This window comes from Dermacentor silvarum, chromosome 7, assembly GCF_013339745.2.
Source record: "Dermacentor silvarum isolate Dsil-2018 chromosome 7, BIME_Dsil_1.4, whole genome shotgun sequence".
In the NCBI taxonomy this organism is placed as follows: domain Eukaryota; kingdom Metazoa; phylum Arthropoda; class Arachnida; order Ixodida; family Ixodidae; genus Dermacentor; species Dermacentor silvarum.
The window spans coordinates 54,124,037-54,149,834 of NC_051160.1; the positions used below are offsets into that span (position 1 = coordinate 54,124,037).

The 25,798-nt window shown below is 47.1% G+C and overlaps 1 protein-coding gene across 1 annotated transcript; it reads right to left on the bottom strand.

Moving 5' to 3' along the window:
• Positions 1–884: 884 nt before the first annotated feature.
• On the bottom strand, positions 885–25,798 carry LOC119458044 (muscarinic acetylcholine receptor M2-like). Its single transcript, XM_037719842.2, is given in 7 exon segments — positions 885–2,361; positions 2,842–3,178; positions 3,181–3,586; positions 4,928–5,332; positions 5,334–6,320; positions 11,217–11,293; positions 25,288–25,798. Coding segments are annotated over 4 exon segments (1,857 nt in total). The 5' UTR covers positions 6,273–6,320; positions 11,217–11,293; positions 25,288–25,798; the 3' UTR covers positions 885–2,361; positions 2,842–3,071.

Consider the following 25,798-nt stretch of genomic DNA (forward strand, 5'->3'; position numbering starts at 1 on the left):
TCACCCTAACTTGTGGTCACAAAGACGAGTATTATGTCCACAAATATATATATATATATATATATATATATATATATATATATATGAACGAGAAGAAGGGGAACCGAGGGGCCCGAATTTAATATACGAATCATAGGAAGCCAACAAACATGGACACCAAGGACAACATAGAGGAAATTACTTGTACTTACTAATTGAATTAAAGAAATGATAAATCATGGAAAGAAAAATGGATGAAAAAACAAGTGTTCGCAGGTGGGGAACGATCCCACGTCATCGCATTACGCGTGCGATGCTCTTACCATTGAGCTATCGCGGCGCCGTTTTCCCATCCACTTTCCGGGGTATTTATGTTTTACTACTAGAATTAACCCTGGGAGTCTTAGCCAACCCTGGCAGCGCTGGCCAGGTTTGTGAGTGATGGCGCTGGTCAACATTCCCTGGGTAATTCTAGTAGTAAAACATAAATACCCCGGAAAGCTAGTAGGCCCCCCTGCCTAGCTTCTCAGGACCTAAAGTGTTTACTACTACTACTACTACCCCGGAAAGTGGATGGGAAAACGGCGCCGCGGTGGCTCTATGCTAAGAGCATCGCACGCATAATGCGAAGCTGTGGCACCGTTCCCCACCTGCGGCAAGTTGTTTTTTCATTCACTTTAATTTCCAGTAATTTATGAGTTCTTTAATCCGGTTAGTAAGTACAAGTAATTTCCCCTGTGTTGTCCTTGGTGTCAATGTTTGTTGGCTTCTTATGATATGATGAATAAAATTCGGGCCCCACGGTTTCCTTTCTTCTCATTCATTATATATATATATATATATATATATATATATATATATATATATATATATATATGCAGACGTGAGCACCACGCGTCTCTGTTGAGACCACAGAGAACGCGAAAAGAGCTTTGTTATTTGAAGCCTAGACATGAAGGCTGAAGTCAAGTGGCACAACGTAGGTGCGTCAGTTTCACCAATGTGACCGTGCATCGATGCAGCTCGACGCCACGCAATCTGTGGCAGAGGAAATTGAAATTGTTTTGTCTGATGCCGTGGTCTACTAATTCTGCTCCCGACAGTACGTTAAGTAGCGCAAGGTGCGACGGAAGTCACGAATGATCGAGGATGGGGTAATGACGAGTATTAGCATCGGTGTCAATGACACTGCAAAACGCAGACAATATGCACAAACCGCACTTCCTTACACAGAGACCTAATACGAACGGAGATTAATTGACTTGATCTACATGAAGCCTGTGGTAAACGCGCCGAAGGAACGCGATGAGCGCCCTGGGCACGTTGACGCCAGGTGTCATGTATGTCAAGTCAAGCATATGCGCTTCAAGATAATATACATTTCAGAACACGGAGGTAAGCATACGTTACGCGCGCTCAGGGAACGCAAGGCAACATCGAACAACTGACTATTCGCTTGACTGGGAACACTCGCATTCATTGATCACACTAATGCCACGAAATCTTTCAGTGCCGTGCTCTTTGACGTGAAGCTCGAGATGTCACTGCACAAAGTAATCTCGAATGCCATCTTGTTGCATCGTAAAGACATTAGAAAGACCTTTGAATACGATACAATGCGGCGTCAATGAAGCATCCAGTCAGTGTACATCTTTAAAACTGCCATAAAACCAGTCGAAATGACGTTCGTAGCGTCAACGCTTCAGTATGTCGTAGCTTTGCACACGTGTTCCCTATGAGCAAATGGAGTGATGGGAGCTCTTGTTGCAAGCAAAAAATATGGCTGCGATATTGAGGCCTCATTTGAGAGATTTCTTACAGGCTTCGACAGTCAACTTTCGGCCTTTTTTTTGCGACAAGCAGACTGTTCACTTGGTAGTACGAGAACTTCAGTAAATGGAGGAAAATGTGCGCATATGTACAAACGGCCCCTCCTGAAAGATGAGTCACCAGCACTGTCTTTGTCACTAGGCTGTACTAGTCGCACTTACTCTACATCAGTCTACCTGCGTTTCACTAAAGGACGCGGGACAAACATATATTCAATACACACACACCACATGCACGAACAGTTCTACGTTTCACGTGATGCTGCTTTAGGTCGAACAATGTCCATCGGTCATCGCGGTTCTTGTTGTCACACTCCTCTGCATAAAGCCTCCTAGCAAGGAATTGCACAATGTAAAAAGCACAGGAAGCCCTAATGTAAGCACCAGACTCTTCACACAACAACACAAAACAGACCCGTAAGCACATAGGTTGCACGAAACACTGCGCTCGTTGTTGATGGTCTTTAAGGACTCCCTCCGATGAACAATATCGCTCTTCGTCGAAGGCACCCAGGACCAGCCGTCGGCTCGCAGTTCTTTAGATACTCATGTGCTGCAAAAGAATGGGAAAAAGAACATCAGCAGCTGCAAAACTCGATTTAGATAGGGATTAAGGAAGGCAATTGAATGTGACGGAGATTCCGACGCTTAAAGATGGTGCTTCTTCAGGGATTAATTGGGTGGCCAGGATAAGCTGCACTTCTTAAAACTTGCGATGCCGGACTTCTTTGGGCCTATATGTCATAAACATTTATAGCATACTGTAGACAAAGAGAAGTACTTGAGAGAGGCCAAATTACGCAAGCAGTAAACGAAATCTCTTCTTCAGGCCTATACTGGCTGCATTTGATGCGAAAATTGTTCCTGTTTCGAAACATCTTGGTCAGAGCCACCAGACATGGCAACCCTTTCTAGGGTTCACTAAAGAGCTCTCGTTCTCGCTGTGTCTCACTACTTTCGGCAAGATTCGCCTGTGTTCACTTTCTTTACATTCTTTTTCTAAAGGCAGATTTCTAAAAAAAAAATCATGTACCTTGAAAGCACGGCAACCGTACGACGCAAGAAGTTCTTCAACCAATGCGGACTTGAGGAGAGGTGCAAGTCAGTTTTCTTCAAACGCTCCCAGACTGGTAGCCGTGGTAAGACAGGGAAAATGACACTGATGTTGCACTTACCACAGGCACAAGTGATGCTAAAGGGCAGTTCGATATGAAGAGCTGCCGCATTGACTGTGGTCGAGTTGCGCAAGAGTTGGAGCACTGTTCAGTTCAAGCGTCGGGTGACAGCGGTCCGCCGCCTGTTGCGCCACTTGCAAGTCAGAATGCGGATATACGTCTGACGAAAGTTGGCGTTGCACAACGCGTAACACAAGGGTTCACCGTGCTGTTGATGTAGCAGAAGTAGTAGCCAAAGTTCCACAGGTGCACCGGAATGGCGTCGTCGCTGGAAGACACGGTCTTGACGAGCACCAGCACGTTGTACGGCGTCCAGGTGATGATGAAGGCCAGCAGGATGGCGCTGAGCGTCTTGGCAGCTTTCTGGTCTTGCTTCTTGTCCTGCTGCTTCGCTTTCCTGCTTTGGACGGGTGGCTGCTTGGCGACCACCGGCTGGCGTTGGACCACACTGGTCGTGAGCGGTTTCCTAATAGATTCCAAGCCGGTGTCTGCTACCTGTTTGGCCGTCGCTAAGTCCTCAGGTGCCGCCGCCTTCTCTGAAGACGGCATTCTGCCTGGGTCGGGCTTCTCTGTGTCCTCCTCGACGGTGGGAGAAGCGCAGGTCTGCGAAAAGTACAGGAGATTCCTATTAAAACTGGTCCGTGTACCACAGCATTGTCACTCCGTTCCGGAATCCGGGCATTCCCGTAGGATCACGATTATTATATTTGTCACTATGATCGTCATTTTCACCTGGTTGTGTCACTTTACAGTGAAGGCTTTTACTGACAATCTCAAGTTACCCATGTGTTACGTCCAGAAAGCCTATCCTATGCCTTTGCTTCCGTGTACTGTACTTCCTTCAACTGGCAGTCTTGCTATTTCAATAGAGGAAATCTTATCCGACCTAACCATTACATAACTTGTCCAGCTATATTTACTAACTTGAACTCAAGTATAATTTCATTCTAATCTTCTCTTGTCAAACATGACATCACCACTTGGTCACATGTGTTTTGGTACCATCGGATGGTTACGCCGAATATTTCGGTGCATGGGCCATATCATGACTTCGAATTTAAGAAGAACCCCCCCTCCCAGCAGTTGTATTGACGGTTTTCCATAGATTCGCGGGACATCCACTTTCGTAGGGCTTGGATGGCGAGTCATATATTTTTAAAGGGCGCTTTGCAATGCTTTTATTCTGTTCTTCTGCCACAAAATATTCTTTGTCATTGTTTTCATTTAGTTTGAGATCCATAACTATATCTTTCTTTTCTCTTTATTTCCTTACCCACCGCGGCAGCTTAGCGGCATTGACGTTGCGCATCTGAGCTCGAGGTCGCTGGTTCAATCGCCGCCGCTGAGGCCGTATTTCCATGGCTGCGAAACGCAAAATGCTCGTGAGGCGATTCTACGCTTTGAAACACAGCATAGGGAAATGCTTTGTTAGCGAAGGAGGGCGAGATTTTGGCGCACATTGAATGCAAATGCAGTAAGGTATACACTCACAGTGTAATTAGATTTAAGAGTACGTTACAGAACCCCAGGTGGCCATAGTTATTCCACAATCCCGCACTTTACAGCGTGCCTCATAATGATATACGTTTAGGCACGAATTAACCCAAGATGCGATTTTATTTCTCTCGCCCTATCTTCCATTTTAATGTTTCTGTCCTCTCCTTCCCGAAGAGTAAGCAGGCATTGTTTTTCTCTCATTGAACTGTATGTATCTTTTGAAGCCAAATGGTATAATGATCCGTACTGCTTTTCGAACAAACTGTCTCAGTTCTTTACCATCGCTCTATTAGTGCGCCTAAATTAGTATACGTCAGAGGTCCAACTGATTCTGGACAGAAATAGAGGTCGGGCGAAAATAGATAACGTTAGAAACTCACTTGAATTCCAACTTCTTGCCCACTCTTTTTTTATCATTGACACAATCTTCCTCGAGATGCCACTTACCTGCGCCGGCTCTTCTTGTAGTGACGGCAGCGCCACTGGTTCAATGGGTATCGTGTAGACTGAATCGGATGAACGCGATGCCGGTGGCAAGGCAACCGTGGCATCCTCCGGAATCTCGTTGCATGGAAGACCACCATGGTCGGACGCAGGAATGCTTACCACACCACATTCGCCACCGTTTCCCTGACGCCCGGACGGGTTGAACTCCACCTGGTGCTCCTCGTGGAACGACGTGGAAACGGACTCCACCGACGTCTCGACAGAGGGCGGCGTGTGGGTACCGGGCGATCCTGCACAACTTGCGTTGTCGTCGTATCGTTTGCTATTTCCGACGTGAAGCAAGGATCGCAGGAAATCGCGAAGTTGGCGCGTCTTGGACTCCTCCGGAAGCGAGCTCTTGGATGTCAGTGAGGCTGAGCGTAGATGCCAGTTGCGACGTCGTCGTCGTCCGCGACTTGGTAGAGTCGCTGCTGCGGAAGTCCTCAGATTCGAGGGTACCGTCGCTCGATGTGGACTTTCGCGAACTGCCGCCCTTCCTCCGATCTTCCTGAAGTTTGCCCAAGTCCTTCTTGCGCTTCTCCGTCTCGCGCCAGATGCACCAGTAGAGCGCGCACATTACCGAGACGGGTAGGTAGAAGGCGGCGATGGCCGTGCCGAATGTGATGTACACATTGGTCTCTAGAAACTGAATGTAGCAGTGTTCTTGTGGTACGGTACGCTCGCCTTCTATGTACGGCCAAGCGAAGATCCAGGGTGGCCATAGCAGGAAGGATATGATCCATGCTAAGGCGATCATGATGGCGGCTCTCTGCGGCGTTCTGTTGGCTCGGTACGTCAACGGCCGCGTCACCGAAAAGTACCGGTCAAAGCAGATGACGAGCAGGTTGAGAACCGACGCATTGCTGTTCATGTAGTCGAAGGCGAGCCAGATGTCGCAGGCGACCGCTCCTAAGGGCCAGTAGCCGTAGAGGATGTACATGGTCATGAGGGGCATAGAGATGACCCCGATGGAGAAGTCGGCGACGGCAAGGCTGAGCAGGAAGTAGTTGCTGATGGTCCGCAGCTGCTTGTCCATATTGAACGAGACCATGACCATCAGGTTGCCGATAATTGTGAGGACGGCGGCCAAAGTAGACAGAGTGGCGAGCACTACGATCTCGGCTAGGGTGTAAGGTGAGGCGGGGTAGCCGTCGGTGGTGGCACCTGTGTCGTTGGTTGCGTTTGTGGTTACGTTGGCGACACTTTCGTTTCCGGAGATGGTGTCGCCGAAAGCACCACCACCGCCAGACACTTCGGTGGTGACGAGTAGCATGGAGGCATTGAATGCCTCTTCCAGGACCCTCATTGTTGGCGCCGAGCCTGGTAAGTCACCTCATTGCGCAGTAAGGATGACCTGCACGTGTGAAGGCAGGAGCAAAACATTAACCTACTTTAACATGTATTGATAACATCTGAATGTTTATTAACGAAGGTACAGTCTCCTTCATTTCTGAATATATCGCGTGAGCGCCAACTGCACGCGATGTCAGCGTTTTACGACGGAGATATTCTGAGAGACGGGCAGTGGTGCACGCAGGATCACAAATCACTTTTAGTGTGAGCGTAGTGTGCAACGCTGTTCCTTTCAGGAGGAAACACCTGATTCGCGCGTTGTTCATGTGAATGAAATTTAATGCGTTAGCGTTCTTAAGACACTCCACGCATTTTCTGAAGACTGCGTAAAGACGATAGTCTTTCTTGGGCTGTCATTCGAGTCAACCGCCCGGCCAAAACCAACTAAGCTACTAGCACTGGTGGCCCGGGGTCATACACGTTAACACTATAGAGCGCAAAGGAAACCTCAGGCCTATTTGAGGCAAAATATATGTACATAACCATGATCCGCAGCTTTCATTTAATTAAGAAAACACATAGGACTGGTTTTTACGTTAGCAAATGAAAAAAGCATCAATTGCGATAGCAAATTAGTAGACAGCTATACGGAGTAAGGACAGTAGTTTTATCGGCTGTATAAACTTTTAAACATTCGCGTAGGAACTAAATTAACAAGCATGGTGTCAGCGCGCAGAAGCAAACATGAATAGATCACACTCCATGACCACAGACAACCACTGTCAAAACGCTGGCGTGAGCAAGCGCGCCAGTAGCAGCGAGTGAAGGTTCGTGCGGTCTATCCCTTCAACGGAAACTGAGCGGCGAAAGCACGGCGCAAACAAAGGTAGGAGCCGTGTTGCAGATCGCTTTCAAGATACGGTGTGCGCGACGGGCCGTCGCCGCTCAAAGTACAAGCATGGTTTTTTTTAACCCAGCGGCCGTGGTACAAGTACGCACTTACTCGCAGAACAGCAGCCCCTCCCACGCTGCCTTCCCGCTGTCCTGCTTTCGCATACGAAATTCCTGTTCCCCTTGCGCCCGGTCGCAAGATGCGCATTTGGCGCCGCAGCAAAATGTCGCCCCCCCTTCACTCCCTTCCATCCCCCACGGCTTTTCGTTCAACGGAAGACGTCGCGTTTGCTCTCCGCCGTGCGTTCGCTCCCCGTGGAAGCACGCGTCCCTCGCGTGCTTTCACGCGCGCATACAGCATAGAGCGCGCGGCGACGATCCTGTCGCCCTTGGACTTTATACGAAACCTCACGGCGACGGCGACGACGACGCCGACGGCACAAATCCTCTTGGAGTGTCGATATAATTGCTATCGCAATAAAATCAACGCGCCAGAATCGGTGTCAAAGAGACGCTACGCGTTAAAAACAAGCCGACTGAAGCCGCGGCTCTCTAGACAGCTTTAAGCCAACAGTAATAAAAGGTCCCAACAGATGGCGCCTAGATGGCGCCGAGATGGCGCATGTATGTATGTATGTATGTATGTATGTATGTATGTATGTATGTATGTATGTATGTATGTATGTATGTATGTATGTATGTATGTATGTATGTATGTATGTATGTATGTATATGTATGTATGTATGTATGTATGTATGTATGTATGTATGTATGTATGTATGTATGTAACCGTTTTCCCGTCTTCGTGGGTTAATGGGTAGTACACGGTTGAATGGGCAGGGCATCGCCCTGCTGGCCGAGAGAACAGGCTTTGAAACCAACCGTCTGAGCAACTTCGATGACTATGTGTCAATCTGTAGAAATGTGCCGGTATTAACTGAGTATGTGTCGTTGCGTATTATGCGTGCGCGTGCCATTACACACACGCACACAAACACACACACGCACGCAGAGCAAGGGAGTGAGATCATCATAAGCCTATATTTATGTCCACTGCAGGACGAAGGCCTCTCCCTGCAATCTCCAATTACCCCTGTCTTGCGCTAGCTGATTCCACCTTGCGCCTGCAAATTTCCTAACTTCATCACCCCACCTAGTTTTCTGCCGTCCTCGACTTCGCTTTCCTTCTCTTCGTATCCATTCTGTAACTCAAATGGTCCACCGGTTAGCTATCCTACGCATTACATGGCCTGGCCAGCTCCATTTTTTCCTCTTAAAGTCAACTAGACTATCAGCTATCCCCGTTTGCTCTCTGATCTACACCGCTCTCTTCCTGTCTCTTAACGTTAGGCCTAACATTTGTCGTTCCATCGCTCTTTGTACGGTCAGTGAGAGTGAGATACATAATACATAAAATTTGAAGAACGCTTAAGCTTCGCCTTTAATGGCGGCACGCGAAAGCATTCAAAGATACGCGACTGCGTGTCAGCCTTCCCGCCAACTGAAGTTTTCTTTTGTCTCCACCTTCGCCTCCGCGCGCCGCGGCTGAGGAGGTGAGCGCCATCTGTATTTATTTATTTATTTATTTATTTATTTATTTATTTATTTATTTATTTATTTATTTATTTATTAAGAAATACTGTTAGCCTTCTCTTGAGGGTCATTACAGGGTAGGGAGCACTTTTTGCATACAGAAGTTTACACGCGCGCGCGGGCGCACGCACGCACGCACATGTACCCACACACACGCATATATAAGTAAGACAACCAAACAACAAGACACATTTAAATAAACATAACCATAGCTAAAGCTCCGACTAATCATCATATTAAATGATGAATAAATTATCCGTATGGTGTTTTTGCAAGGAACCGACTCGGGCGCGCCGCTGTATGAGTAGTAGAAATGTTGGAAAAGAGGTTTGTGTTTGAGTTTCCGCGTAACAGAATTAACTGTTCTCGTATATTCAAGTTACAAACCGACGCTATCACGTCTGTAGATTCTGGTTAAGTCGTTCTTTACAATTTTCCGATGCATTTTACTTTGATATATTCAATTATTTCACAAACGCCTCTGGGACACGCGGAGGGCCCGCGTGGTCGGGGTGGTTCGGGATGACTTTCTAGGCGCTGGTGCCAACGCCGACGCCGACGCCTGATTTTCTATGACACCGAACCTAAACTTTAAGCCATCGCGTTAGGACGTACAGCTATTCGCCGTGAGAATGAGCTATATGTGGCGGAACCGTCGCCACGTTAGTGTGGATAGGCAGTCGGCGGCATGCCTCGAAATTGCTATTCAACGGAGACTAACTATTTCGCACTGGGCTACATATATTCTGTGGCCCGGGCACTTCGATGGTACTTTTTGCGCATGTTGAGCTTGCATTCTGGCTACTCTGTTGGCACTGCTGTACTGCAACTCGATTAATTCAGCATTTACGTCTAATCTTACGCTAATTATAAAAAAAAGCCTGTATTCTCGGGCAGTGAAGTACCAAAATGATGTGCGCTGCATAATAAGGCGGATAAATGTACGTACACAAGCGGTGATCGCTTGTGTACGCACATTTATCCGCCTTATTATTATTTTCTGTTACCCCCTTTGAAACGCGAAACACGCATTTCAGTGACAGTTCGTTAGCGGGATGGCCATGCCGGATCACACACGTCTTTTTATTTTTTTATCGAGGTAACAGTAAAATTAACTTAGCATTTTGGCTCGAAGCTATATTCACACGGTTACGCGCAAAAGAAAGAACTAATGCGTAAGAGTTCCACCTATTTTAAAGCCGAAAATTATTACGTAATTAAATTTATTTGGGAAATATAGGCCGCTATCAAGTGACAAGGCCGCACCAGAGAGCGAAATAAACTTCCTAGTAACCGCCGGCAACTCAGTATTGTGACTCCTCCGTTTAGCGAAAGCCCTATCCCACATAATCCTTATGTATTACTCTAAATTCACTTTGCTATTGTAACAGGGAATCCAAGAACGAAAGTGCCACAATCCATGGGCGAGGCAGAATAATTACTTCGCACTGGTATCAAAACCGCACAATAAGTATACAACAGGCGCAGCTATAGGGCTGGTCGCGTAACCACTAAGCGAGAGTCAAGAAATTATATGCCCTAAACGCGCGAAATATGATATTAGTGCCCAAGATTCATTTTTCCTACTGTTGAGCAATCTTCACGTCACCTCGTCGGTCTCATTCCGCAATCATAATGATTGCGAAATGATCAACAAATCCCAACTAAAGGTTGTTAAAGCGCTGCCTTCAAGTTTCCCTTCGACCCCTTAATTTACTTAAGATAATGCCAAATATTTTTATGGTGTGCTTAAAACACAAAGTGGCGACAAAATCGAAATGATTGAAGCGATGGGAGATTACACAACGATCGCACATCACGGGCTCAACGCGTGCAACCGCTGGTCTTACTACAGCACCGAAAGGCTATAGCGAACAGGCCAGATGCTCTGTACGTCGTAAGAAATGCATATACCGCCTTTTACGCTATGCTACAGCCATGGAACAGACTTCAGAGGATATGCACGCCGCACAAGTGCATGTAAACAAGCAGTGGCCGGCGCACGACGCAACGCGACATATACGCTGCTTGGTTCAGCCAGTGCCCGCCAGGTGGCGACTCCGGTTGATCACAAGGTCAAGTACATTAAAATACCAGTATCAAAAAAATAACATACCAACGCAAATCACAGACACGCAGACACCCGTAAATGGGCCAACGAAGAAATAGCCGCGCAAACGCAACCGCACATGAACACTAAAACGCCCAGTATTAAAAAATAAAATGCAAACGCAAATCACAGACACACAGATACCCGCAAATGGGCCCACAAATAAGTGGCCGCACACACGCAACTATACTCACGAACGCGCAGGCGTGCGCGCCGAGTTGTCAGACTCATCACGTAGTGGCTATCCGAGACATATAAACGTTGACATTTTGCCAGGACCGCATCGTTAACAGACTGCCTTGAGCCTTTAGAGAGAGAACACACAACTGCGCAATAAAGTTTGAGCTTACATGCTTGCTTACCGTTTTCACTTGCATGAATGAACCGCTGCAATCCGCAAGTTAGAAAAGGACGACTGGCGGTCATGATAGACTCGTTCCTGAAAACAAGACGAACAAAATAAACGAAATTATAGTCTCGGACGGGAAATTTAGTGGATGATCAGGATTGCTGGCAATACATCGCTAAACCCAAGAACGCAAAAAAAAAAAACGTAAGGACGCATACCTGAACACTATGCACAATGAACTTGTGTTCAGTCACTATGTATTAGTTTTTTGGAAACTTTGCTTTTACCTAAGGACAAACCACGTTCATCTTTGGCTGACCGTAGATTTCCCAACTTGACGCCGAAACTGAAAAGATCGTACCGAAGGACAACACCCGTTGAACGTATTCAGGACAATTTCACGGTGTGGCGACGCCGCGTCTACGCTTCGTCGTTCGATACCGAGTGACACCTGCGCTGCGTCCGTGTCCTAGAAGTCGTTCTCGGCGATTGCAGCGTGAGTAGGTAACGATTACATTCAGGCGTTTTTTTTTTGTTTTTTTTTTACTGCGAGGATATATTGCGGCTTGAAGTGTGTGATTCGTAAGGCTTCCGCACGTAAAATACTCAGAAAGTGAGTCACACTAGAAGGGTTACCCTTTTTCGGCAACCACTCGATTTTACTGAACGATACAACCGGTTGCCTTCGTTAAGAAGGAAGTTAGTAAACGCCTTGCACGCGAAGAGACATCGCTACAGCGACGTTGTTTCGCAAGAATTTGCCTCTTTTATCAGTGGTGATGCAGAAGAGCAAGAAAACATCCAGGGCCCCAAAAACCACTTTGAGCTGAAGGCGAGCGAGCGGTTTGTTTTCTCAACTTCGCTACCATCCCCCCAGGAACACTCTGGTCTTCAGCGCGTACTCCTCTGGAAGACACGTGAACTCCACACGTGAATGCCTAACGTAACATTAGCCCTCTTTGATTGTTTGAAAACCCCATCAGCTTCCGCTTATCGCGATTCAGAGCTTTGCCGCAACAAGCGCAGTGCGAAACACATTGGTACACAAGTTCAAACCAGTTGGCTGAGCAGGACAGGCGAGGGAGACGACGAGCAAAGACCGAGCGCGTGAATGCATGGCAAATGCATGCTAGCGGGCGGATCAGAACTGACATCTCTCGTATATGAACCGATGGACAGTTCTTACCCTAGTGACGTACGTCACTTGCATAGCCTTGTCGGCGTCGCAACGTGCGAAGGGACCGGAAAAGCCCAGAGGAGAAGCACGCGACTGTTCTTGTTTATTTAAATTAAGCAGAGCTGGTTTAGTGGCCTCTTAATGTGTTGCATCGTCTTTATCATTTCCTACTGAACTGCAAGCTGTGAATCATCACCGCCGTCGGCGATGCTCCCTCCGTGCGCTGTCGTGGTTACCGCCGGCTTTCTTCCACGATATAAACACAAATCAAGTTCTTAATAATAAAACCAAAAACAACCTCTACAAGTAGGGCGAACGGGGTGAGTTGGAACTTATCCATGAAAACAGGGTGCAGTAAACAACAACACAAACAGAAGGACAGCGCTGGCCCATTCTTTCTCTTTCTGTGTCGTTTTCTGTACGCTGCTATCACGATAAAATACTTCATCTGTCTAAGCTAAATTATTGTTGTTCTCCAATGTCCCTCTAAGTTGCAGTCTCACACTGCGTTCTGGGCTTTTATTTTTTCCCTATTAACTTGTGGCGAGGAACTGCGACGGAAGTCGGGCTTCCGCTTCTTCGACAGTTTGAGCGCTGTCGTGATAAGGCGTACCGGTCTCTCTTTGATTAAACTAAAATCATCAAAGGACTTTAACCGCAGTGCTCCATTTAATTTTTTTTCGCGTATTATTTTTCTTCCTTTTGCTGGCTAAAGGTGTTTATTGCTGTCACCGATAGTTTTCACGTGACCTCACCGGACGCATCAATTCACCGCAGCAACTCATGGGCTCGATATACTCCGACGTAACGTCGACGCGCGCGCACGCTGGGCACAGAGACGCTACGCTAGCAAAACGCGAGCATTCTGACGCGAGGCGCGACCGACGCGACCAGGCGACAGCCGGCGCGAAATGCAGCATGCTGCATTTTGCGCCGACGACGTTATTCAGACTGCACCGCGTCCGCTCTGCGCGGTGCTCTGCTCATTACCACGGCTGCTACATAAAAAAAAAGTTTTTTTTTTCGGTAGCGGCCGTGTCATTACTGAGCATGCGCTGCTTTGGCTGCGGCCGCTGCGTCGGGCTAGAGTGTACTAGACAATTCTAGTACATTCTAGTCGGGCCGCGTCGCGTTGGACTATAGGGCAGGCGGATTTGCGCCTGGCGTGGCATCGCCGACGTGACGCGATGAAACGAACGCCGGCGCGCGCGCGCGCGTTGTGAACGTCGGAGTATAACAGAGCCTTCACCCGAACATATCGGCCGTGATGATGTCAGTGAAACGTATTATCATGCGTACATATTTTTCTTGCGTTTTTTTGGCAGCGAGAATTTGTGACCGGATTATCCCTGCTATCGATTTGTCGCTCGGTTCAACACACGCCTGCCGTACTGTAGCGCTTCTCGTTTACGCAACATCTTAACCTGCTATAACTCCACGATAGCGACCATGATGACGCCAACGGAAATCATTTATACTCCGCTTCATACGCCGCATAAAGTTTCATACAATTACTAGAGATAACTGTGGCGCTAGTATCTGCGGGAGCTGTAAGCAGGGCAGTTTATGTACTGCCCACCTTCAATTCATGTACAGCCCACCAGAATGATGGGTAGTACATGAATTTGCCTAAACTTCCTCCTTCTGGCTTGAAATGGCTCCGTGACTTTGCAATGTGATAATTTGGAAAGAAATTACTGGCGTTATAAACAATTCAGGAAACATTAATAAAATTGTCCGACCGCACGATTCGAACACTCGACCTATAGCGCAGAAGCCCGGTATTGAAACCCCTGCGCCACGGACGCACGGAAAAGCGGAGCCACTGCAATTAGCAGCCATTACGCGTTCTTACACGGTCTTATTACGCTCCGCACTAAAAAAAAAAGCTTAAATTGCTTCGAAGTTTAGGTCAATTTAGGTCCAGAAAAAGCGTAATAAGCGAAGCCAGAAGAACGTTTGAAGCCTGAAGCACGAAGATCAGACAAATCCACGTGCTACCCATCATTCCCACGGTGGCTGGACGATCGCAGCGCTAGAGTTCCGTCTAGTGACGATTGTAGGAAACTCTACGATACGCCACTGGCAACACTACGAAAACTAGAGACCCTTCTTTGCTTGCATTTGCCCCCAATAAAGAAAACTGCTGGCTGTCCCGTAATCGAGAGTAGATGTTTGGGCAGTAACTAGTCTATGTAATGCGGTCCTGTACAAAGGCTTTGGGGGCCAGAGACCAAATTTTCTTAACTTTTGACTGGTTTCACGACAATCTCATTTTGTTCTCTCAACGATGCCCGGATTACGGCTCTGGCGTTTGGCTCGAAATTCCTTGAAGGTCGCCGACGGCGGGAGCTAAAAGAATTTCGCGCTTAATAGTGCGTCACATGTGAACGAAAGATATGCAGACGAGGTAACCTTGAATTTCCACCACGACACCAGTGCCGATTGCTCCCTCAGTGGACAGATTAGAATGTCGAGGGTCGTCTCCTGTCGCGTCGAAGCAAGCGCGCGTCCATAATGCGTTCGAGCGCTTGCTGCCGGTGGTTGCGTTTACACAGTTGCGAGCGTGGCCCAAATAAAAAAAAAATGTGGTTGATCCCTCTTATATAGGAATCGGTATAGAACACGAAAGTGAAACGTGTCTTCACAGAAGTAGTGTAATGTTTATTGCACATTGATATATAATGTCTATTGGTGTTTTGTGGCTAAAGCGCCCTTAGGCGTTGATGCACCCACGCTCACGCCTGGTGGCACGTCTCCTCCATCACGACTACCAACGTCGATGACCATGAGCAACCGTCGTGCATATGGAAGCTGCACTACGCTGCACACGCTAGCACAACGCGAAAGACGAAGCACGTAACTGACACACTAATACAACGCGCAAGACAAAGCACGTAACTGAATCGTCACCGAGTCAAATCAGCGCGTACAGCGCGTCGTAATTGCAGCCTCCGCGATCAACTTCAGAAACATTTTCAGAGCTAATTGCGGAGGCCATGCTCCGCTGTGCTGAGTACGCTGAACGCCACCTAGGTGGCGTTGGTAGTGCTTCTTGATGCCAGCGTCCCTTCGAATGCTGGCATCGAGGCGTCGTAGTGCTGAGACCAATGAAGCGTTCACTGTCGGTGCGCGTTAGTGTCATAATGCAGTACTTCTCTTTTCTGCTCGTAGGCGGCGGCACCGCCCCGAGCAAGAGCGCGGGTACACGGAGGAGTGTTAGATATATAAGGCGCGTCTGTGTAGCTCTCTGCAAATGCGTTTGTGGCGCAATGGGTTAAATGCTCGGCGATCTATCGTCGCGGACCGAGAGGTCGTGGGTTCGATTTCCAAATTTTGCATGTTTGTGGAACTTTTTCTTCTGGTTTCTTTCTTTGTATTATGTTCTATGACGTATTTCCGTGACGGAAATACGTCAGTGAAGTCTTGGTGGACCCCGGCATAAAACACTTTCGTGTTAAAAACAAAATCACAGCATATCCACGAAGTGAATGATGATGAGTGGGCGAAGCACCGGGGGATCATTCGGGTAAACCACAGCTACGGACGAGAGATAAAGAGAGCGCGCGTCGGGAACTAGAGAGAAAGAGAGCGCGCGTGGGTAACGAACGCCCTTGTGCACCGCAGCGCCCCTAGCTACGGACGAGAAAGAGAGTGCGCGTCGGGAACGAGAGAAAGAGAACGCGCATCGGGAACGAACGCCCTTGTGCACCGCAGCGCACCTAGCTACGGACGAGAGAGAAAAACGCCGGAAGCGTTCTCCGGAAGCCGGAAGCTGGCTTCCGGAACCGGAAGCGGAAACGGAAGCGGCACCGGAAGTGGAAACGGAAGCGGAAGTCGGCTTCCGGTTATACTATACATATACATATATATGTATATATGCGTATACAAACATACATAGCGGTCTCCATGCCAACCAGAGCTACGGACTTCTAGTGAACACTTCATAAAACAACATGCGGCGTCTCGTTCACGTACGGACGCACAACGCCATCTATTGAGCAATTCGTAAACTAGAGGTGGCTACATACTACTACTACTACTACTACTACTACTACAGAGGAGGGAACGACCCACACCCTAAGGAGCTTCGCACCTAAAAACTTGCTGCTGGCTTCGCTCTGGCCTAGAATACAACTTAGGTCCCTGGGTATGTGTTATGTGCTCGAACAGACAACTTCGGTGCTGCGTGCGATATTGGTGTGTGCCAAATGTTTCTCAATCTCCTGTAACACGTAGATGTGCCAAGGTGACGCAAGGGGTACGTAGCCTTATATATAATAAAAACATGACGATGAAAGGGGTTGCTGCGAAGTTTCTTATGGGTGCTGTGAGAACAAGACAGATGTCTTGGTATCATTGGCCAGGGTGATGGGCTGTGAGATCTCCACTTCGCGTGTCTGCTGATGTGCCCTTAAGGTTTATTGATTCGCAGATAATATGGCGATATGCCAGCAGGTCACACAAGAAAGCCATCGCTGACTTTGACAATCGCTTTCGATGGTTTCTGACATTCTCTTTTTTTTTTGTCATTCAGTCCTGCAACTGTCTTCAAAACAAGAAGCACCGACTGACCCACCCGTGAAAATGCATATACCAGAGAAATTCGCAGATAGGACATCTACCGAGCTGTGCTGTACGCAGAGTCCAATAGCACATTTTTTTTGTTAGTTTCGCATGCAGTTGTTTGATCCGTGTCGCGTGGAAAAGTGAGTGGTCTTTACGTACACAACGATAAACATTTGTAAGTTTCGTATACATTGGCATGACCTGTTAATGCAGGCCCTTTTCAGGAAGAATCCCGCTGCAGCATAAGGTGATGAGAAACAATGTTGTTGTTAAGTGCCCAATGCGGACTCTTAGAAGTGCTGCACTTTCGATATCGTGTTTTGGTAGTAATAAAAACGGGAAGTATCAAAGCTATTGCTGGTGAGGTAGAGAGAGCGCAGAGAGGAAAGACAGGGAGGTCAACCAGAGAAGCAACCGGTTTGCTACCCTACACTGCGGGTAAGAGAAAGGGGGACTAGAAAGAAGAGAAGAGGGGGAGAAATTCGCGTATTCTATGCGCGGTCTTCGAGCTCACGGAGAGGTGGCCGCGCGTTTCAGAAACGATAGCTGCAGTAGTTTAACCAATTGGCGATTGCGCACTGCTTATCTTCAAGCACTGAGTTTATTTTGTTGTCGTAAGCCTTTGTAAGTCTGTACACTAATAGTTAAACGTAATCGTCACGAAAACGAAGATAATTTATAATTTTAAATATGCCATTCAAGTGATCAACTATTGCTAAACGATGGTTAGATCAGAGATGCAAGCGGCTTAACCTTTCCTTTGTTAAAATGCGCAATGACTTAATATTCGCTCAACAGCAATTTCTGCGGGGTTTCCTTCTTAATGTTATCGGACGTGTTGAAACGTACGACTACTGTGTACAAAACCATTCCAATTGGTTGCACAAAACACTGTGCCCATGTTTCTCAGGTAGACTAGCCCCCCCCCCCCCCCCCCCCCAAAAAAAAAAAAAAAAAGGAAACGTTTGCATACACATGCAGCCACCAAAATGAATTGCACTATGCACACCTGGAATGTCAATAACGTGATTGACATCGAAAGAAAATATACAGCATTTGTTTTTGCTTAACACATATCTATGCGCGGTGGCTTCTGTTGCATTGAATTGGCGTATTCCTCAAAATCAATGTTCTCTTTGACGCCGAAAATAACAGACCAAGCCGACACTTGCCTTTCTTTGTGTTTTTTACCACGAAAAAGAAATTCTGCGTCGGACAGTTTCTGGAAAACGGCCCGGTACACTCTAGAAAAAAAAAAAAGGACGAAATGGGGCATCGAGGTTGCTCCTTTTGGGGAGTCGGTGACCTGCCACAACGATTCAACCTTTTAGGGGGTAACTGCGAGGGGATGAACTGCTACTCCCCATGACGGTTAATCCTTCAAGGACTAAGAGTTTCTCTTTTGCGAAGCTCCTCAAGGGTGTAACGGTCATTCTTTCCGATGCTACTCGAAGATGAAATTAACGAAATTAGGCATTTATACGCTGATAGAAAAATTATTGAGCTAAAAAAAAACAAATAAAAGTGTCCCAAAGTAGGACCGAAACTCACGTCCTCAAGCTCACAAGTCAGGTGCTCTGACCACTACATCACGGCAGAGACAGGATAGTGAGACTAGACAGGATAGGGGGACAGACAAGGTTAAGCATCAGACACGCACGTGCTGCAATGCAAATGAGACTTGGCATTATGTACATGCTTTGAAAGGAGAGTCTAATGTTGCCTGTACTTGCAACCATAAGCGACGGTAAAAAGAAAGCAGCCCGGCTATTTTTAGGATAATTAAACTGAGACATTACGTGATGTACGTGTAGCGAGCGCAAACGGGGCACGCAAGAGGACAGAGAAGGTCAACTTCTCTTTCGCTTAGGGTGCCCCGTTTGAGCTACACATCGCATCATGTAAATTTGTATTCTTGGAACGGTAGGAACTTAGGTACTATTGACCAAGAACATGCGGCAGTCCCTCAATGACTTGTGTGTTTAATGTGTATCGTTCACTTATGGCGTGCACATGAAGTGCATGGCTCTTCACATTCCACCTTTTAAATTCACGCAATTTTATCACGAATAGGCAAAATACTGCTTTGCATGCAGTTCAATAGACAGAGCACAGACTTCAATTTATTCACGATGTATAGACAATACCGTCTTCGCCGCATCACTCCATGACGGGGAGCAAAACAGTGTAGTGCATGGAGAGTAACTATTGCCGTTCCGTCCTCTTGTTGCTGTCTGACCAGGGACTAAACACTTACTCTCCGAAATTTGCCCACGGCACGCACGCTCCTGTAGTTAGTCCCTTGAGGGACGAAATTGCCCTTTTTAGGACTGTCCAGGTACTCCCGCTTTCCCCGGAATTTTTCCTATAGAGTGTAGTTTATACATTGCTGTTTCCCAACCAATCCAAGCGCTGCCTTTCAACATGCAGTGCAATTGCCGCGAGCAACGAGAGATGTAGAGCACGAAGCCACAGTGTAAACAAACCACGGGCGAAGCGCCGTGTGAGACAGCTGACGGGAATTTCTCTAGCACTGGGGCGCTTTTAGCAAGGTGAAGCAGCGCCGTCTGGCCGGGCTTCTATAGTGTATAGGCTTGAGTGACGCGATCTGATCTAATATTATATATACATAACAACTTTATGTCTCAAAATTTCACACAATTATTACATGGAAGTTGTCGCAAGATCTGAACATATTGACTTGCGAATTAGAGGAGCAGCACGTTTTTGCGACCACCGGCCACAGCGTATACCACTTGCTCTCGCGAACAAAATATTGTAGGTCGCACACTGGCAGAACAAAGAAAGGGGCGCAAACACAACCTAATTTGACGCGACATTCCGCCTACAAGTTGTAGATGTAATATATGACGTAGTTATTCCGTAGAAGTGCGGAGTAGGACTTCGAAGAATGCAGTACTTGCATACCTTCCGCCGTGTTGCCTGCTAAGCATTCCGTGCTAAGCACGGAATGGATTATAACAGGATGTCACTAGTTTGTCATGTGCGCACGCACATGACAACGCGATGCATCGTGCTAGCCCGCGATGGTATTCTAGTCGCATCTGAACGTCACAACGATATCAGTTGGTATGTGTGTTCTCGAAGAGCTGACCGAGCTGCGTTATCGACGTGCTCATTACCCATGTTTTGCTGCAGTGACTTGGAAGCCATAGACATGTGACGTGGCACTGTTTTAATGCGATTAGCATTCTTAGGCTAGTTCACGCACTTTGAAAGGGCTAACTAGCTATCTATATCTGTTTCTAAGCGTTTTCCCGCCAACCTGGGTAGCTGGTTAGTCTGTGGTCGAATGGGTAGCGCATCGGGCTGCTGGGCTGAAGTTGGGTCAAAGGCTGTGTCGCTCTGTGTGCCTCTTCGACGAACCTCTTTGATGCCGACTTGTAGCACTCAGTACACATGTGCTACTTGGTCTGTGCTGCTCTTGAATTAACTGCTTTGATACCCTCTTGGATATGAGCCAATAGATGTGCGGCACTCTTTAATGAGCCTCTTTGACGTATATGTGGGTAACATGATATGGCTCATAATTAAAAAAAAGAATTACGTGCACCCTGAAACCACCAATACAGTGTGTAAAGGCTGTAATGCTCTAAATAGTACTTTAATAGAATTTAAATCTCACATAATGTTTACGTATATCTATTACGCCTTTAACAGGCTATGCTGAAACGCTAACGCCGAATCTGGCGGATACAAACTGTGAAACATCCAGGCACCGATCTAAATTACATGCACGGGTTTTACGTGCCAATGCCACGATATGATCACGAGGCACATTGTAGTCTGAGACTCGGGAATACTTGTGACGGCCACCTGGGGTTCTTTAACCTGCACCAAAATGCACGGCACACCGACATTTTTTTTGTTTCGTTACTGTTTCGTTACTCTTTCGTTACACAGAGAAGTGTTCCTTTGATGCTCAACATTACCTGCTATAAATGTCGCCCATTTGGCGAGACACTCACAAGATTAGAGGAATAACGTGAGTGTGAGACAACGAAAGGTTTGCTTTAGCACCAGCCATGGCTGCAAGCTCTCGTAGAGGCGCAATGGAGTAAAGCTCCCCTAAATACATTTCAGTGAAAGTTATTTCAATTTCCAACGGTGCCGGCCTCTCAAACTACTCAGCAGCGTCTGTACAACGCGCGCCACCGTGACGTACAGTTTTCGCCTGGTGCGCTCGGGGTCCCGTGGTCGCCCTCTCATCACGTCGGACTCTCAGAGTAGCTCCTTTTGCGACACACAGGGCCCTACCAGGTGCTGCGCCAGGTCACGCCTGTGACGTACGAAACTGAACCTGTCAGTTCGACCTCGCCGTCTACTCTGGCATCTAGTGATGTCGTGCACGTAAGTAGGCTCAAGGCCTACTACACTGCTTCCGAGTCCGGCCTTTAATCGCTCCGGGACGGCGCTTTTGCCGCCGGGGGTAGTGCTACGGAACATTATTTGCCATGATGAAGAGGCGAGCAGCGTGAAGACGACGACGACGACGATTAGAGGCTAGTGCGGGCTGTTGCCTCTTGGCCAAGTGCGGCGCATTTGCTTGTAAATATACTTGTATATAGCTTTTTCGTCTGCGTTTTCCTACGTAACAATATATTCTTATACTTCCCATGGGGCTTCTTCGCACGAGAACTCCGGGACGTGAAGCCCCGACAGCTGTGAAATACAGATATGGCTAACACGGACACGTCCAATCGGCTTCTACAAACGCCATCTTGTAAAATGAAATATGCGGAAAGGATCGGCTGCCGCCAGGTACTGCATTGGCTCACTGGCGGCCGAATTTGCAAAGATTTTGTTTATAAGTGCCGTTTGGATTTTGGGTGATGGCCTAAACGCTTACACCACGCTTAACACCATGATTGACCTGCATCTGATCTTGGAATTGTAACGTGAAATATTTTGTGCATAACGAGCGAACATTTTAGGTAATTATTAACAACAGTGGCACAGAGGTAAATGGGCTATTTTCTACAGGGGTCTACTATTTGTCCAGGAGGCAATCATAAAGTGTGGCATATACGCTAAATAGCTCCCTGATTGCCCAACATTAAATAACAGTCTCTAACATAGTTACTTACGTTAAGCGCTATGTTGAAATCGTAAACTACCGCCACTTTTGAAATACTGATGATGAGACCAAAGCAGCGTGCATGTTTTCGCAAGACGAAAAGAAGGGTAAAAAAAAAAAAAAACGCTGAACGGAAAATTGGGGTCCAATACAAACAGAGGTTTTTGTTCGTAAATACTTTTTTGATTGGTTGATGGCCTTCGCTAATAATATATTCGTGGTCACTATTCGGTTCATTTGGTTCTTACGAACTCTACTACCGTGAGACCTCTTCGTGAATAGGGCCCTGATATTTTAGGAAATCGACATGCTTATATCCGCCACCGCAACCTGCTCCCGTGGCAAAAATAAAAAGAAAGAAAAGAAAGAAATGTCACTTTTCTCTTAATTTTATGAAACACTTGGGTGCGTAAAACGACACAATTATTCCGTATTTTCAGCGATGGTAATTTCACGACAATAAATGAAATGTCCGCGCGTTGTTTTTTTTCTCTCTGCAAGAGTTAGGAGGAGGTAAATCTCAAATCTTTCAATACAAGAAGGGAAATCCACGCCCCGGTGGTACTACCAGTTTTGTTGCTCTATAAGACAAGTGACTTGCTAGACAACTTTTCTCGCAGACAACCGCGTTCTCTCTATATATCGTCATTGAGCGCTGGAAATACCACACTTCCTCAAGGTAAAAACAATACGGGAACTTCCGGAAAGACGGTCGATGCTTCCACAATCCACTACAGCACTCGGAGCAGACGGGAAAACCTGCGTAAGCTGCCCATTGACGATCACAACTGTCTGCTTTTAAATATTTAGTTTCAAGTTGTTGAACATACAGGAAAATTCAAACGCTTGTGAACGCCGATATCTTACTGCTGCCGCCGAAACATCGCATTATCCCGAATATCTACACGTAAACTTGGGGAGCAGAAGTAAGGAAAACCGGAATTCTTGGCTATTTGGTAAAGACTAGTAGTGGTGTCAGGCGTAAAGCCAGAACGCAAGAAAACATTAAATCGTGACGAGAAATTTTGTATTGTGAGCCAAATGGACATGGTTTGTCACGCTCCGCTCATGCTACGTTGAATCTTGTGTCCTAATGTGTATGCCCTGCCCTTCGAAACAGAGGCGGGCTTTGGATTCCTTGTTCATTTACCTTTTAGGAATAGCCCTCCACCCCCCTTTTCGACGAAAAGAATGAGCTAAAGTTCGCTTCATGCTAGTAAACGCCCGATGTCCTTGCCACTGTCTCACCTTTACACATCACCAATAACATTTATCATTTGCAGGTATCATTGTCAGGTTTACTCGCCTATTTTTATTTTATTTATGTCTTTTTTGCACACTTCTCGGCAATATTTTAATTGCAACCCCCCCCCCCCCCACCCTCCCCCTCCCTATGCAGAGCGGTAGAGGCCAATATCTTTTTATTTCACTGCACACTGAACTCAATATGACGACTGCAGCGCGCTCGAAATACGGGCTTAGATATTCGGGTTTCTGATATCTATACGAGTGGTAAACTTGCCACCTCAAAGCGTAAAGTGTGAGCAGACATTGAATTACGGGCCGGTTTTTTCGGCGTTCTCAAATTAACAGCAGATTTATGAGCCAGCATTCGCAAAAGAAAAGTTACAATTACAGTTTGACAGTACAGAGAAACAACCAAATCAGCTCCTTTAGGAAAATAGTAGGCAAGAGTAGCAACTTATAATTAACCGTGCAATAAACGGTGACGGATAAAGACAATAATCACAGGAACCCGGCGGACTGCGTTCAACTGATGATTGCAATCACGTCGCTGCCTCTTTTTATAGCTGACATGCTACTGTAGTGTGTTTTGTTCGGCGCGCTACATACACACGCACAAAGAAAATTAAGAATAAAAAAGAAACGAGAACAATTAACCACTTGCTCTTGCGTCTTTCTCCGTCTTTGTTTATTGCACTATTGGTAATTACAAACGAAAGCTAACTTGCCCAGTTAACTGTTCTACTAAAAGCAGTAATGTTCGAAAAGATGATGCCCAGTTCGACAGCCTGTTGCAAGCATTGATTATGAGCAAGAAATCTTCTCTAACGAACGCCTTCGTCTCTATAGCAAGGAGCAGATTCTTCGGTGTTTGCTGTCGTTCGCTAAAGTTCACACGGTCGACGAAGTTTCCACGGAGCCAAGTGCAAACATCTTGGCAACTGAGCTGTAAACAACTGGTAGGCTCGAAGATGGTAGCCGGTAGAGATCGCCACAGATAACTCGGCGAGAAAGCGCACTATAGTGGGAGAAAAACCGGCTTCAAGAAGAAAACAGCACCAGGCGTTTCTCGACGGAAAGACGGCATCGAGGCCGCCATGACGTTGAGCTCGCAAACACACGACGTTAACTGGTGAACAGCGTATTATGAACGAAACACGAGTAACATGAACATGTATGCCAATTAGCTCAAGCATGAACAGAAAAACAGCGCAATGTACCAGGACGTAAGCCGAAAGGCAGACAGCATCCTGTTCTTTATCACTGTTTTCTGCTCACTGAGTCGTGAACCAACCTGCCCAGATACATGGACGCTTCTGTATAGCCCAACCTACCATTTTTGTTTTGGCTACAAAGGCATATAGTCGCGTACATTGTGATACAAATTACCGTGGAAGGCATTCGTGGAAACATATAGTCGGGGAAATTGCGTGAGCGTAGCCCGGCAATCCGTTAAACCAAGTAATCAGTGCCGCCGTTTTCCAAATAAAACTTTCATAACCGCCACATATGCTGCCGTTGCACTACAATCGGGCACGGAAAAAAAAACTTTTGTTTTTGAAAAAAAAAAAAAAAACATATTCACGAGTGATGTTCTTAAGCTGAAACCTTCGTAAGAGTAGATGCCAGACAATGGCAGTATCGGACATGTTATTAGTGAAAGTACGCTGGAACACCAACGACAAACAGCGCTTATAGGAACGAAAAAAAAAAAAAAAGTTGTGTGAACAGGAGCCCTCATACCGACGTAATGAAGGAAACTCGGCCAAGTGAAAGTCTCGGCAGTAGACCTCTAACTACGTGCTGGTATTGCGGCATCCCACGCAACCAGAGTCAGACCGAACGAAGATCACAACACCGAGCAGTTTCCTGTGAGCAAGACCCGCGCCCCGCAAAGGCTGTATACATGCACGGTGACGGTACAACCAACAGGTTAAAGGACAAGTTGTCGCACAATTTGGGTCGCCAAACAGGATCGCGCGACAACGCACTCACCTGCATTCACTGGGACGGTGGAGACGAGCCGGCACACATGCACACACACACGCGCGCGCCGGAGCATCCAAATGAGGCGCAAGGAAAATAACAAAATAATAAAAAAAAAAACAAGGTTTCTGTTGCTGCTGCTTCTTTGGATATCGCTTGTGGAAAAAGGACGCGGTTTGCATAAAACCCGCCAGGGCACCGGGACACTCGCTTCTGCGAGCCGTCGTTGCTTCCGGCTCGGATGAAGCTTGCGACCTCCTCGGGAACTTCCTCTCTCCGACTCGCTCGCATTGAGTTCTCGCGGCGCACTTGTCCCAACACACCGGATCGCCAAGGTGACGTCGGGATTGGCGCCCGTTTCCCAAAGCTTTACACGACGCAAGCTGCTGTTGCTATTAAACGGCGAAACCACCGCGATCCTCCGTATAGCGCCGGCCTTTCTTGGGTTTTAATCTGATCGGCGGATCGTTCCTCGCCGAGCAGTTGCGTGCAGCGGATCCTGTGGCTGCCCCGCAGGAGG